General features: G+C 43.8%; 1 protein-coding gene across 4 annotated transcripts in view; it reads right to left on the bottom strand.

The window, feature by feature from the left end:
- PLEKHA2 (pleckstrin homology domain containing A2) overlaps nt 1–13,951 on the bottom strand; it is a 106,910-nt gene that overhangs the window by 11,156 nt on the left and 81,803 nt on the right. For all 4 annotated transcript variants that reach the window (XM_087706169.1, XM_087706171.1, XM_087706168.1 and 1 more), the window contains 4 exons: nt 13,599–13,739; nt 11,756–11,824; nt 7,326–7,396; nt 4,308–4,371 (listed from right to left, as the gene is read on the bottom strand). In XM_087706169.1, coding sequence (XP_087562295.1) covers nt 4,308–4,371; nt 7,326–7,396; nt 11,756–11,824; nt 13,599–13,739 — 345 coding nt within the window. The remainder of the gene's footprint in view (nt 1–4,307; nt 4,372–7,325; nt 7,397–11,755; nt 11,825–13,598; nt 13,740–13,951) is intronic.

Raw genomic sequence — 13,951 nt, 5'->3', positions numbered from 1 at the left:
TTTTTTTATATTGCACTAAATCAGGGTTGCTCAAGCTACACCCCCTGGGATGAATATGTGCAGTGAACGCTTGTGTCTCCCCTTTCGGGGTCTTTTTGTGCAGGTTGGAGGGGGGCAAAAATTCTGACTTGGGTCTGCTTCGGCCTCCTGGTGTGGGGCTTTGGATGAAGGCTGGAGGGAAGCACCGCTGGTGGCGAAGAGCTGGAGGGCCTCGTTCCAGTGGGACTACATCATGGCCTGGAACTGGCTGACCATCTCAGCCCGCTGAGCCTCCAGGCGCTGGTGCCTGGCCTTGCACTCCTGCAGGTCTTCCCTCTGCTTGGAAAGCCTATGCTCGTAGTCCTCAGTGAGGTGCTTCTGCTGAGCCTCCTTCTCAGTCAGATCCAATTTGAACTGAGCTGTTTTGCCAACTCTTTTTCCTGGTGGCTGCTTAACTCCAGCAACTGCTTCCTGTTGGGACCCTAAGGAGCCCAGGCGGGCAGGGGAGGAGTGGCTGGGAGGGGAGGGGCAAGTAGAGGCTGGCGAGGCACCCCTCAATGTGAGTGACATCAAGTTGGCCATGCCATCCAGTCACATGACCACCTAGCCACACCCACCCAGCCGGTCATTAGGCAGATCATATTAGTGATCCGCGGGATTTTAAATTATGAATGTAATGGTCCCTGAGGTCCAAAAGGTTGGTGGCCCCTGGACTAGAAGAAGTCTGAGATCCCTTCCAGCCCTAGGATTCTATGAATTTCAGGCAGTGGTACTTAAAACGAATGCAAGATGTTCTCGACAGGAAGGTATTGCTTCTCTTCAGAATTCTTCTGAGGACAAGCACCCTATAGAATTATCTTGAGAAGTTTGCACTAATTTTTGAGAACATTTCTAGTGTCTCAATAAAGGGAAATATTTGTAGCTCAGGGTTCAAATGAGGGGTCTTTGGTGCTCTCTGATCTTGGTTGTTTTCTTGCAGATGTTTCCTTACTCAAACTAGTTTGGGTGTGTTATCTAGTTTGGGTAATGAAGCATCTACAAGAAAACAATCCAGCTCAGAGAGCACCGAGGACGCTTCATTTCTAGTGTCTGCAAAATGCTTTCTCCCAGTTCCATGCAACTCTTAGTTTCCTAATATCTGATGCTTCCTAAATGTTATCCCAACACACCTGAAAAGCAGTTCTATCTCCCTTATCTGGGGAAAGCTCTCTTACTGCAACCTTACACCACAAATTCCCATGTTTATGGCTCTGTTTGCACCTGTACAAATAACTTTCATGACGAATGTGATGAAATGGAGAAGTGAAATTGTGGCACTAGCTGGATTCTTGCACGTCAATGTCCCCCTAGGCTAAAATGGACCGTGTATGAAGTCTCACCTCATTTACCCTTTCCGCTTGACAGCCTGTCAACACAGCAACCTGTTTGGCCGGGGAAGAATGCTTTCAACTGTCAAAAGCTAAATTGATGGCTTCACAAACTAAATTAAAAAACGCAGCCTTCCCCCACTAGGAATCCATTTTAAACACGCAAAGATTTACCAGCCTTCTGAGAAATCAGGTGACTTTCAGAAGTTCTTGAAACATTCAACCAGATAAAACAGCTAGGAAGTTGTACAGGTGGTCTTCTAAAAAGCACAGCATCCTAACTACGGTGAACAGAAGGTATATATAAACCAGACCCCAATCACCGGAAAGGGGTTGGAAGACCAGCCATGTCCCTTCTTAGAGCCACATTTTTAACAGATTAACAGAGTTGGAAGGGACCTTGTAGGTCATCCAGTCCAAACCCTTGCCCAAGCAGGAGACCCTATGCCATCCCCGACAAATGGCAGTCCACTCTCTTCTTGAAAGCTTCCAGGGATGAAGCTTGCACAACTTTCGAAGGCAACTTCTGTTCCATGGGTTGATTGTTCTCCCCGTCAGGAAATTTCTCCTTATTTCCAGGTTGATTCTCTCCTTGATCAGTTTCCATCCATTATCCTTATCTGGCCTTTGGGTGCTGCTGTGGAAAATAGCTTGACCCCCTCCTCTCCTATCCTCAAAACGATACTATAGAGCACTGCATACCAAAACGACTAGACACAAGAACAGTTTTTTTCCCCTGAATGCCATCAGTCTGCTAAACAAATAATTCCCTCAGCACTGTTTTACTATTACTATTAATCTTCTCACCATTCCTATCAACCATCTCCTCCCGTTTATGACCGTATGACTGTAATTTTGTTGCTTGTATCCTTACGATTTATATTGATATTGTTTCCTAGTATGCTTTGATTGCTTATTTGTACCCTGTGACTATTATTAAGTGTTGTACCTTATGATTCTTGACAAATGTTTCTTTTTTTTTAATGTACACTGAGAGCATATGCACCAAGGACAAATTCCTTGTGTGTCTAATCACTCTTGGCCAATAAAGAATTCCATTCCATTCCATTCCATTTTCCATTCCATTCCATTCTATTCTCTCTGTAGCAGCCCCTCAAGTATTGGAAGACTGCTATCCTGTCTCCCCTGGTCCTTCTCTTCACTAGACTAGCCATGCCCAGTTCCTGCAACCGTTCTTCATGTGTTTTCGCCTCCAGTCCCCTAACCATCTTAGTTACTCTTCTCTGCATTTAGAACACCTTGCTTTCTAAATGTGGAATGCCTTCAATTTCCTGCTCTTTAGGTTATTCTGGTTATTCTGCAGGGCCTTTGAACTCTAAACGGTGAGAGGACAACCTTGTAATTAGCTGGCTAGTGGATTTGCGTATACTGTTTGTGAACATCTGGGAATTTTTGTTGGATTCTCAACCATCCTGAAGCAGAATTAGAGAGCAGAAAAAACCACAAGGACCTTCAATCCTCTGCAATGTGCAAGGGACCATTGAAATACTTCTTGTGAACCTCAAAAGTGGAAAATTGGTGTCCATAGATAGACTGTTCCTCTGTTGTACAAATATTACTATCAAGAAGTTTTTCTTTTTCTTTTAATTAGACAGTGTCAGTTGTAACCATTATTTTTGGTCCTAGATACTATGGCCATGGGTTGGCCCCTCGCACATATATGCTGGTCATTCCCAACTCTAGGGGGCGGTGCTCATCTCCGTTACAAAGCCAAAGACAAAGCGCTGTCCGAAGACGTCTCTGTGGTCATGTAGACGGCATGACTAAATGGCGGAGGTGCACAGAACACTGTTACCTTCCCACCAAAGGTGGTTCCTATTTTTCTACTTGCATTTTCACCTGCTTTTGAACTGCTAGATTGGCAGAACCAGGGACAAGTAATGGGAGCTCACTCGGTTACACAGCACTAGGGATTCAAACCGCCAAACTGCTGACCTTTCTTATCGACAAGCTCAGTGTCTTAGCCACTGAGCCACCACATTGCTGACCATGGGCATGGAAAATAGTTCTGGACTATCTTCCCTGTAGCTCTCCTTTATGTACCTGAACATGCCAATCAAATAGAAGTATAGAAAATGTTGTAGGGATAAAATGCAGTTATTGACATATGAAGAATGGCTGCAGGTTTTTGGGTCTGGCTAGTAGTCTAAAGAAAAGAAGAATTAGGGGTGACATAATAGCAGTATTTCAGTATTTGTGGGGCTGCCACAAAGAAGAGCGGGTCCAATTATTCTCCAAAGCAGCAGAGGGCAAGAAAAGACATAATGGTTGGAAATTAACCAAGGAGAGAAGCAACTTGGAATTAAGGAGAAACTTCCTAACACTACGGACAATCAGTGGAATAGCTTGCCTTCAGAAGTTGTGGATGCTTCATCATTGGAAGTTTTTAAGAAGAGACTGGACAGCTACTTGTCTGAAATGGTATAGGTCTCCTGCTTGAGCAGGGGACTGGACTAGAAGACCTCAAAGGTCCCTTCCAGATTCTATTCTATTCCTTATGCAAAACCAATAAGAAAATAGCCAGAAAATTCATGGCTAGAAATGTTTCTAAGAAAAAAAAAAGAGCATAACCTGTGATGTTAGAAGAAACATAAAGATCAGCTAATCCAAAAAGAGAAAAATAAAAACCAGAAACAAGAGATAATAAATGTATAATTCTTCCAGTCTATTTTTTGGGACCAGACTTCAGGTTCCAATTCAGATACTTTTCACCTATGGTCAGATATATTTGAGTCATCACAAGATCAAAAAGAGGAAATATGTAGCCCTTCTTTAATGGTTAATCCCAGCACCCATCATCATTGGCCCTGCTGAAAGTTATAGTTCAGCAACATCTGGAAATTTCACAATTTGCAACATTTCAGGGAAGAAGGCTTAAACAACTTCCAAACAATGGAAATTTTCAAGACCCGGTTTCATATATTGTAATATATTTTTTACCTGGATATAGAAGGTCCTGTAGCTTGTTGTAATTTCGAAGAGATTATCCCTCATTAGAAGGTCACTTGAAAAAGAAAAAGAAAAGAAATATTAACCTTAAACTTAATTGCATATACCAGGGACATTTTTTTCTGAATGCCAATTTCTCTAAAGAATTAATTCAATATTAACTGAAACTGGAATTGGTGACTTTGATTCAGATTGCTTCTGAGACTCTCGTTGGGATGATTCTTCAGCTCAAGAAGCCCCAGAAGCAAAATGGAATGCCTTAATAACACAAACAACATCCCACCTGCTTCTGTTTTTCCCCTCATGGGGGACAAGTCCAGGTACATGAACCGCAGTGGCGCAGTGGTTAGAGTGCAGTACTGCAGGCTACTTCTGCTGACTGCTGGCAGCCTGAAATTTCAAATCTCACCATGCTCAAGGTTGACTCAGCCTTCCATCCGTCTGAGGTGGGTAAAATGAGGACCCAGATTGTTGGGGGAGATAGGCTGACTCTGTAAACTGCTTAGAGAGGGCTGTAAAGCACTGTGAAGTGGTATATAAGTCTAAGGGCTATTGCTATCAATGTCTTATCTCTCTCTTTATGTCTATCTCTTTGTCTCTCCCTATTTCTGTCTGTCTGTCTATCATCCATTAATATCTAGCTCTCTAATCTATCTGTAGTTATCTGTCTATCATCTGTCATCTTTCTGTTATATCTCAATCTGCTCTCTTTTTCTCTCTCTCTCTTAATCTATCTTATACTATGCAGTGTTGCAGGCTAATTCAGCTCACTGCCAGAAGTTTGATTCTGACCGGCTCATGGTTGACTCAGCCTTCCATCCTTCCAAAGTCACTAAAATGAGGACCCAGATTGTTGGGGTCGAGGCTGTAAACCGCTTAGAGAGGGCTGGAAAGCACTGTAAAGCAGTATATAAGTCTAAGTGCTATTGCAATTGACTCATCCTTCCATCCTTCTGAGGTGGGTAAAATGAGGATCAAGATGGTTGGGGGCAATAGGCTGACTCTGTAAACCGCTTAGAGGGGGCTATAAATCATTGTAAAGTGGTATATACTGTAAGTCTAAGTGCTATTACTATCTCACAAAGCCTGAAAGGTAAAGTCTCCTTCAAGTCAAGCCTAACTACTAGTGACATCACCTTCATGGTTACAAAATGGAAGTCTCCTTTTTTTCATGCCTTTCCTTCAACTACCTCCATACTCAACTGCTTTGAAACTCATTGAATTTGATATTCAACACATTTTGATGTCAAAATTTTGTCCCAGAAATTATTGTTTGTTTGGTATTCAACACACAAGCTAAAACCTGTCAGTGTTGGCTGCCTTGTGAGTCACTAACTTATTCCTTATGGGAAATTTTTGTTTGGTACTTATGGTTTTTGATACTCATCACACCTCCTGGAACCAATTAACAAGTACCAAAGTACCACAGTACTAAAAATAACACTCCACAGAATTACCTTGAGAATTATCTCCCATGTTCCCCTAAAACCAGGGGTGGACTACTCCAGGTTCAGACAATCCTCTAGCGAAGATTCTGCATGGTTCAGCAAACCCCCAAATCCCACTCCTGGTTGCCCCCCCCCGCTTCCCAGGAGTCTCCATGCAGCCTGTTTTGGATGCCAAGTAAGTGCAGGGGCCGTGTGGAAGTTCACAGGGAGAAAAACAGTCCAAAAATGGACCCATTTCTGGTCCCCAGGGAGCCTCAGGAACCTAGGGGAGGCCATTTTTCCTTCCCAGAAGCTCGGGAAAAGTCTCCCAAGCTTGGGGAGGATGAAAAATGGGCCTTCTGGAAGTTCCAGAAGCCTCCGGAGCCTGGGGAGGGCAAAAACGCCACCCTGCCATGGTGCAGGAGTCAACTAGACCAGTGATGGCGAACCTTTTTTGGCTGCCGTGCCAAAAACGGGGGGAGCACACGGTGTGTGCGTGCCGGTGTGCTACACCCATGCGCATGACCCCCCCACCCCACTTTTGCCGTGGTTTTTTTGCCCTCCCCAGGCTCCAGAGGTTTACTAGGAGCCTGGGGAGGACGAAAACAGTCTCCCCCCCCCCCGGACACTCCCCTCCCCGGAAGCCTCAGGAGCTTCCCTGAAGCCTCCGGAGGGCAAAAAATGGACCTACGAGCAAACCGGAAATCTGTTCCCAAAGTTCCGGTTTGCCCGTAGGGTTGGTTTTTCACGCTCCGTAGGCTTCAGCCTCCGGAAGGCGAAAAACAGCCTCAAAAGAAGGCCGAAGTCAGTGGGCCAGCCGCCCATGTACACTGGCCAGCTGACAGGGCAACGCATTGCGTGCCCTGACAAATGGCCCCACATGCCACCTGTGGCACACATGTCATAGGTTCATCATCATGGGACTAGACCATGGCCACGCCCGCCCAGAAACCGGGCAGAGAACTGGTCGCTAACATTTTTGAAGCCCACCCCTGACCAAAAAGCTCTTTGCAAAATAGCATCCCTGCTTTCATCTATCTACCACTAGCAACATAATGTGAGTTCCATTTTTGCTCCGGTGAAATGACGTGGTGTCATGGTCACTCTAACTGAGATGAACAGCCGGCCAATGCCAACTGGCGACTACCCGGAGGAGAGCCTTCTCTGTGGCTGCTCCGACCCTCTGGAATGAGCTCCCCGTGGAGATTCGAACCCTCACCACCCTCCAGGCCTTCCGCAAAGCCCTTAAAACCTGGCTGTTCCGACAGGCCTGGGGCTAAAGAGCTGTTGCCCCCCGTCTCGAATGGTATGACTTCTTGTGTGTTTTTAAATTATGTATTGCTATGTTTCGCCTTTTTATTTTCTGTCTGTACCCCCCTTCCCTGATTTGAATTGTGAGCCGCCCTGAGTCCCCTTTGGGGAAAAGGGTGGCATATAAATGAAATAAAATCAATCAATCAATCAATCAACAGCACCAAAGCAGAACATCCTCTGCCTCTAAATTCTGACCCACTTCGCAAGTGATTTGGCAGCACAAATCCAATACTAAGCTACAATACCCGAATATAAAGAGCGCTCCTACCCAGATTTGACGAGACATTCATGAGTCTTCAGAACATCCTTCAAGAGGATTGACCGCAAGGGCTCTTTATCCTGACAAGATAAGCAAAACCAAAAGGGCAGTGCACAATTAGCCAACAGGTGAGAACAGATACTGTGTGGGTTGGAAGGTAGATGAAAAGCTAAGAATAAAATTTATAAATGACTCATTATTCAAGCGAATTTCTAGTGCACGCAACACTCTTTGGACAAAGTTTTTTGACGTTTGCTGTATCGTTTTTGCATGCCGCTATTCATTGATGCACGCATCTGATATATTAATACTGATAAATAAAGGTGACCCTGTGAGACCTGCCACTATTTAAACTTCTAGATAGAAATGATCCTGGGCTCCATTTGTTGAGAAAGGTATACATTAGGTCAGTGTTTCTCAACCTTGGCAACTTGAAGATGTCTGGACTTCAACTCACAGAATTCCCCAGCCAGCATTTGCTGGCTGGGGAATTCTGGGAGTTGAAGTCCGGACATCTTCAAGTTGTCAAGGTTGAGAAACATTGCATTAGGTAAAGGTAAAGGTTCCCCTCGCACATATGTGCTAGTCGTTCCCGACTCTAGGGGACGGTGCTGATCTCCGTTTCAAAGCCTAAGAGCCAGCGCTGTCCGAAGACATCTCTGTGGTCATGTGGCCGGCATGATTCAACGCCGAAAGCGTATAGAACGCTTTTACCTTCCCACCAAAGGTGGTCCATATTTTTCTACTTGCATTTTTACATGCTTTTGAACTGCTAGGTTGGCAGAAGCTGGGACAAGTAATAGGGGCTCACTCCATTATGCGGCCCTAGGGATTCGAATCACTGAATTGCCGACTTTTCTGATCGACAAGCTCAGCATCTTAGTCACTGAGCCACCACGTCCCTTATACATTATTAGAAGTCAAGTGTAATTTTGCAGTAATGCAAAACCAGAACTGAAAATCACATGCTAAAATCCCTAAATTCAACTTTTCCCTCCCTTTACTGCCTCCCATCGCTGACTCCTTTCCCTTCATGACCAATCAGGTTCGAGCAAGATGTTTTCAGAATGGTCAGTTCAAGCGTAGGTGGTATGTAGTTGCCTTCTTCTCCCAGCCAGATGACCTTGAGGCAGCTTCTCAGGGAGATTCAGCATTTACTTTCATTTTCCCCCAAGCAGTCCCCCTTCCATCCACCCTCTCCAGAATTCACGGCACTGTCACCGCATGGTAGCAAAGCACAAGCAAGCATAAGGTGGCAACTGAGGGACACATTTGTGACAAAGCTCCTTGGATGAGAAATGAACAATATTTTTGCTGTTGCCTTTGTTCTAATCCCAGTAAGGGTATGGCTGATGAGAGCTAAATAGCTTGAAATAGATCTATACTAGTCTCCCTTTATTTATTTGTCAGCACAAATACAACACAAATGTAACAAAGGCAACAGTAAAAATATTGGCTTTCTGTCTGGATGGTCTCTTGTGACGAGCCGATAGACAGAGAAAGGAAGCAATAGGCCTTCTTCCATATTTGGGCATACCAGGGGTTGTGACACTAAATACATACCTATTTCCCTGGCTCAGCAGATAAAGGAGGAGAACCTTGTGGCTTAGTGGTTAACACAACTGCCTAAGATGTAATACAGCACAGGTTCTACTTTCCTATTATTATTATTTTTCTATTTCTCTTATTTTTCACTTAAAATTTGTATTGTATTTACTCGGTGGAAAATGATTTTTATTAAAGACTCCCCCGCCCCCATAAAATAAAAATAATGCAAACCTTTTTAATAATTTTAATAAAAAAATATTTCTGTGAAGGGGAGTCAAGCAGCATACAAGTTTAATAAAGTATTAGTATCTATTGTTTTGTTTTAGCACGTCAGACGATACAGCTGTGGAAATGCAGTAACTTTGGGGGATTACAGTTAATTTCATCACAAATAACAGATGAATTCAATTTTTGTCCCCAAATGTGGGACAAAATAACTATCAGATCAAAAAATGAATTTCTGTTACTTTTGTACAACAGAAGTGTAACTTTTTGCTAAGTGTCTTCAATAATAACTTTCAAACATAAGTTTTGCATTTTATTTAAACAACAGTGTTTTGCTTGATTTTCTTTACACAATGAATGTTGGTGTTTGTTGCTTTTAAGTGTTAACTTGTTTTACTGTGATGGCTTTATTTTAAGACCGGTTTAGCGCTCTCTTACAGAGCTAGTTCTTACATTATGCTAAGCAGGTGATTTTCTTGGCTTTGATTCACTCCGTTGCACAAATTCACCTGCAGGGGGTAATAACAATGGTTTATGGCTTAGCAAGTTATGAGAATCCAGCCAATTACTGCTGAATCACCAAACCACAATTAAGCAGTCGTGTCTTTGCATCCTTTATGAACTTAATCACCGACAGAGGAAGAGAGTGTAGAATAATCTCTTCCAAATATCATATTATTTTTTCTCCAAAACAGTGGTTCTCAATGTTTTCTTCACCACGGACTCCCTTTAAATACCGTTTGTGGCCCCAGACTATGGCCATGGACTACCAAGACTTAACTCAAGATTTAAATCATAATATTTCTTCAAGCCTTCGTGGACCCTCCGTGATGACATCACAGCTCCCCAGGTATCCCGTGGACCGCAGGTTGAGAACCACTGCTCTAAAACTTTACATTAAAAGCATTAGAGAGGGTCCAGAGGTATTTTACAAGAAGGACTCAAACTCCTCTGCTTGTAATAAAATTCCTTCTACCACCAGGCTTGAAATTTTAGGCCTGGATAACCTTGAACTAAGCTGTCTACATTCCGACCTGAGCTTAGAGCACAAGATAATCTGCTAGAGACTAACTTGATTCTGCACCTAATAACGGCAGCAAGACTGTTGGTGGCGCAATACTGGAAGAAGGAAGACCTGCCTACAACTCAAGAATGGACATTGAAAGTTACAAACTTAGCCGAGATGGCTAAAATATCGGCATATCTTAAAGATCACTCAAATGAGAGAGATAAACGAGACTGGAAAAAATGGATTGACTATATACAAAATAAATACGGGACCAAGAAATTCCAGTTAGCCTATGCTTAAGATCAGAAATGATTTAAACTGTTTAAAGTTAGCTCAGCAAGAAGAAGCTAAGATCAATGTAGAGATGTCATTAATTTCTTTATTTCTTTTTTCTCAATAGATTTTAGACTGGGTTTGTTAAAAATCCATACCGTGTACGGATTCTGGGAAGTCGGTGGGGGGGAGGAGGAGGGGAGTTGGGGGGAGGGGGGAGGGAGGGAGGGGTATACATTAGGCTAGACAAGAATTTGGTGGTAAACTTGAACTATTTTGACACACAAAAAATTGTACTCCGATGTCTTACTGATTGAGGAATGATGAAATGTTTGTTTTAAAAGAAATAAAACTTTTGAACCCCAAAAAAAGATAATCTGCCATAACATCCTACCTGATAATGACTACTTTCACTTCAACCGCAACAACACGAGGGCTATCAATAGATACAAACTAAATGCAATCGGTTCGAATCTTGATTGCAGGAAAAATGATTTCAGCAATAGAGTAGTAAATGTGTGGAACACCCTACCCGATCCTGTTGTTATTTCCTCTAACTCCCATACCTTTTATCTTCAGCTGTTTTCCTTGGACCTCACACGTTTCTTAAGAGGTCCCTAAAAGGGGGGGGGTGCATAAGCGCACCAACATGCCTACCATCCCCTGACCCCATTTATATGTACTCTTTTTATGTGTTTATGGCTGTGTTTTGCTTATTTATATCCATTTATTTGTGCCATTTTCCCATGTGTTTTCATATTTGTTTCCTTGTACTTGTTGACAAATAATAAATAAATAAAATAAAACTCAATTGCAGAAAATATAACTTCAGCAACAGAGTGGTCAATGCTCTCCCTGATTCCATTCTTACATCCTCAAACCCCCACGACTTCAACTTTAAACTTTCTACCGTGGACCTCACCCCATTCCTAAGAGGTCCATTAAAGGAGATGTGTATAAGCGTACCAGCGTGCCTACCATCCCTGTCCTACTGTCCCCATTTATTTGCATTCATTTCCTTTGTTCATGTCCATCTTCATAACTTATAACTATGTTGTACATGTTTGACAAACTAATGAATAAAATAAATGAAATAATAAAACAACATAAGATCTGTTGACAAGATCCTGAAGAAACTTTAAAACCTCTCACGTTATCAGCATGACTTTTAACCCCTGTATCTGCCCTAATCAGATTTTTACCACTGCAGTCCTAGGATAAATATCCTTCTTTGGTCTCAAAATGCAATTGCCTTAGCAGACCATGGAGAAGACTCCTCTTCCTGATTCTAAGGGGGAGAATCTGCAGCCATCTTCTCTGCAGCCACCAGGGAGGAGATACAATGGGGGTCAAACCACAGCTGTGAAAGGTCTGGATTCTTTACCTGCTCGCATTTGTAATAATTGACAGACATTTCATCCAGGATGAAGTAACGGCGTTTCCAGCTCTTTCTCTGAAAGGCAAGAATAATCCCTGTAAAAAGCTTTTAAATTGTTCTTCCAAATCCTTTGTGTAACACAGAGGACATTCTGAGAATGGCTGTTAAGAATCTGCATTGGTTTTTATGTTTGTGTGGTGCGATTGAAGGTCCAGCTTCAGCTGCAGTGTGAGGGCTGCCATCTTAAGTGTCTGTGGAGAATTCTCATCCAGGCAGGTCATGGTTGTTCCAAAGGTGCTTTTTTTCCAAAAGGCAAACCGGACTTTCTTCTTGTTGTTTTTCTTTCCAAACGTTTTGCTTCTCATCCAAGAAGGGAACCAAAGAAGCTTCTTGGATGAGAAGCAAAATGTTCTTGAAGAAAAGAAAAAAAACCAAGGAAGTCCAGTTGCCTTTGGGAAAAAGCATCTTGGGGGCTTCCATCTTAACTTTTTATCACCACACCCTGCAGACACACACACACACACACACACACACACACACACACCAGGAGTGGGATTCAAAAATTTTAGCAACCGGTTCTCTGCTTGGTTGCTGGGTGAGCATGGCCATGGTGGGTGTGGCCTACTCAGCTTCCTGCACCACAGCTGGGAGGGGCATTTTCACCTCCCCAGGCTCTGGAGTTTTCCTCGAGCCTCTGGGAGGGTGAAAATGGCCTTCCCCGGGCTCTGGAGTTCCTCCAGAGGCTGGAAACAGCCCCGTTTCCGGACTTCTGGAACTCCCATTTTCACCCTCCCAGAGCCTCTGCATGGGCCCTGCACTTACCTGGCATCCAAAACGAGCCACGTGGAGACTCCTGGGAGAGGCAGGGTGGAGTGAGTGGGGCCAGCCAGTCCTTACAACTACCAGTTCAGCGAACTAGATGTAAAATTAGCATCCAGTTCATCCAAAGTAGCCCGAACCAGCTGAATCCCACCCGACTCACTCTCTCACACACACACACACACACACACACACACACACACACACACTCTTTAACCATGTGATGGTGAGCTCAAATCCAAAGACAACTCCAGATGAGGGATGTCTTCTCCCGTTGTCTTTGTTATTTCTTCCAAATAGTCAGATGGGAAGCACAGCCTGGAGTACTCGGTCTTGAATGGTACAGTTATATTCAAAGAGTCTTGGAAGTCTGAAAGTATTTCACCTGTTCTTTTATTATCCAAAAACAAAAACTAGGCAGGGTCCCTTCTGAAACACTTCCCATGTCCTCCAGGGGTGGCATTCAGCCGGTTCGGCTCGGTTCAGGTGAACCAAATGCTAATTTTACAACTGCTTCACCGAACCGATAGTTGCAAGGAGAGGCTGGCCTTACCCACCCCGCTCTGCCCCTCCCAGGAGTCTCCATGCAGCCCATTTTGGATACCAGGTAAGTGCAAAGCCCACGTGGAGGCTCCGGAAGAGCGAACAACGGGCCTCCGGGAAGTTCTGCAAGTCCAGAAATGGGCCCGTTTTTTGGACTTCCAGAACTTCCAGGAGGCCCGTTTCAGACTTCCGGACTTCTAGAATTCTCCGGAGGGCCTCCAGAGCCTGGGTAAGGCTGTTTTCACCCTCCCAGAGGCAGTGGGTCCTTTAACAACTACGTTGGGGTAGAACTGACTGAAAAAATGCCTTGCTTAGCAATGGAAATGTTGGGAACAATTGTGGTCATAACTCGAGGACTACCTGCATTTTCATTTTCTCTCAGAACCATTTCCTAACAGCGTCGCTTGAAACAATCTCATCTAAAAACTATCCGGAGAGATAAAAAGACCACAAAGGGTCACCAAAGACAAGTCAAAACAACACTTACTACGTTCCCCTGCTTCACACAGTAGCCGCTCTTGAGGACTAGCGGTCCCACTGGGGTTTTGGTAGCGGGGTTATAACTCTGGGACCGCTTCAACAAAGGATGAGACGAAAGCTCGTGGCCTTCAGAGCCATCTCCTCCATTCTGTGAGAGGGGAAAAGGAAAAGGGAAGAAAAGTTCCACTTAGATTTAGAGCACCCATGAAAATTTGGTATGCAAAATGAAGCAGTAAAAAGACACTAGCAGAAATTGGGCAATTTCCAAAAAATATAGTTGCATCACTGCCTAAACTCCTATATTTGCGGTACGAGAACTCTCTTTTTTGGTGGGGGGGGCAGAGTTTTTTCAAAGAAAGT

The sequence above is a fragment of the Thamnophis sirtalis genome, unplaced genomic scaffold, assembly GCF_051295495.1.
Source record: "Thamnophis sirtalis isolate CommonGarterSnake01/CBP01778 unplaced genomic scaffold, rThaSir2_p1.2 scaffold_2, whole genome shotgun sequence".
Classification (NCBI taxonomy): domain Eukaryota; kingdom Metazoa; phylum Chordata; class Lepidosauria; order Squamata; family Natricidae; genus Thamnophis; species Thamnophis sirtalis.
Note: the sequence above shows the minus strand (reverse complement) of the source record. Positions and strands in the feature narration are given on the sequence as shown.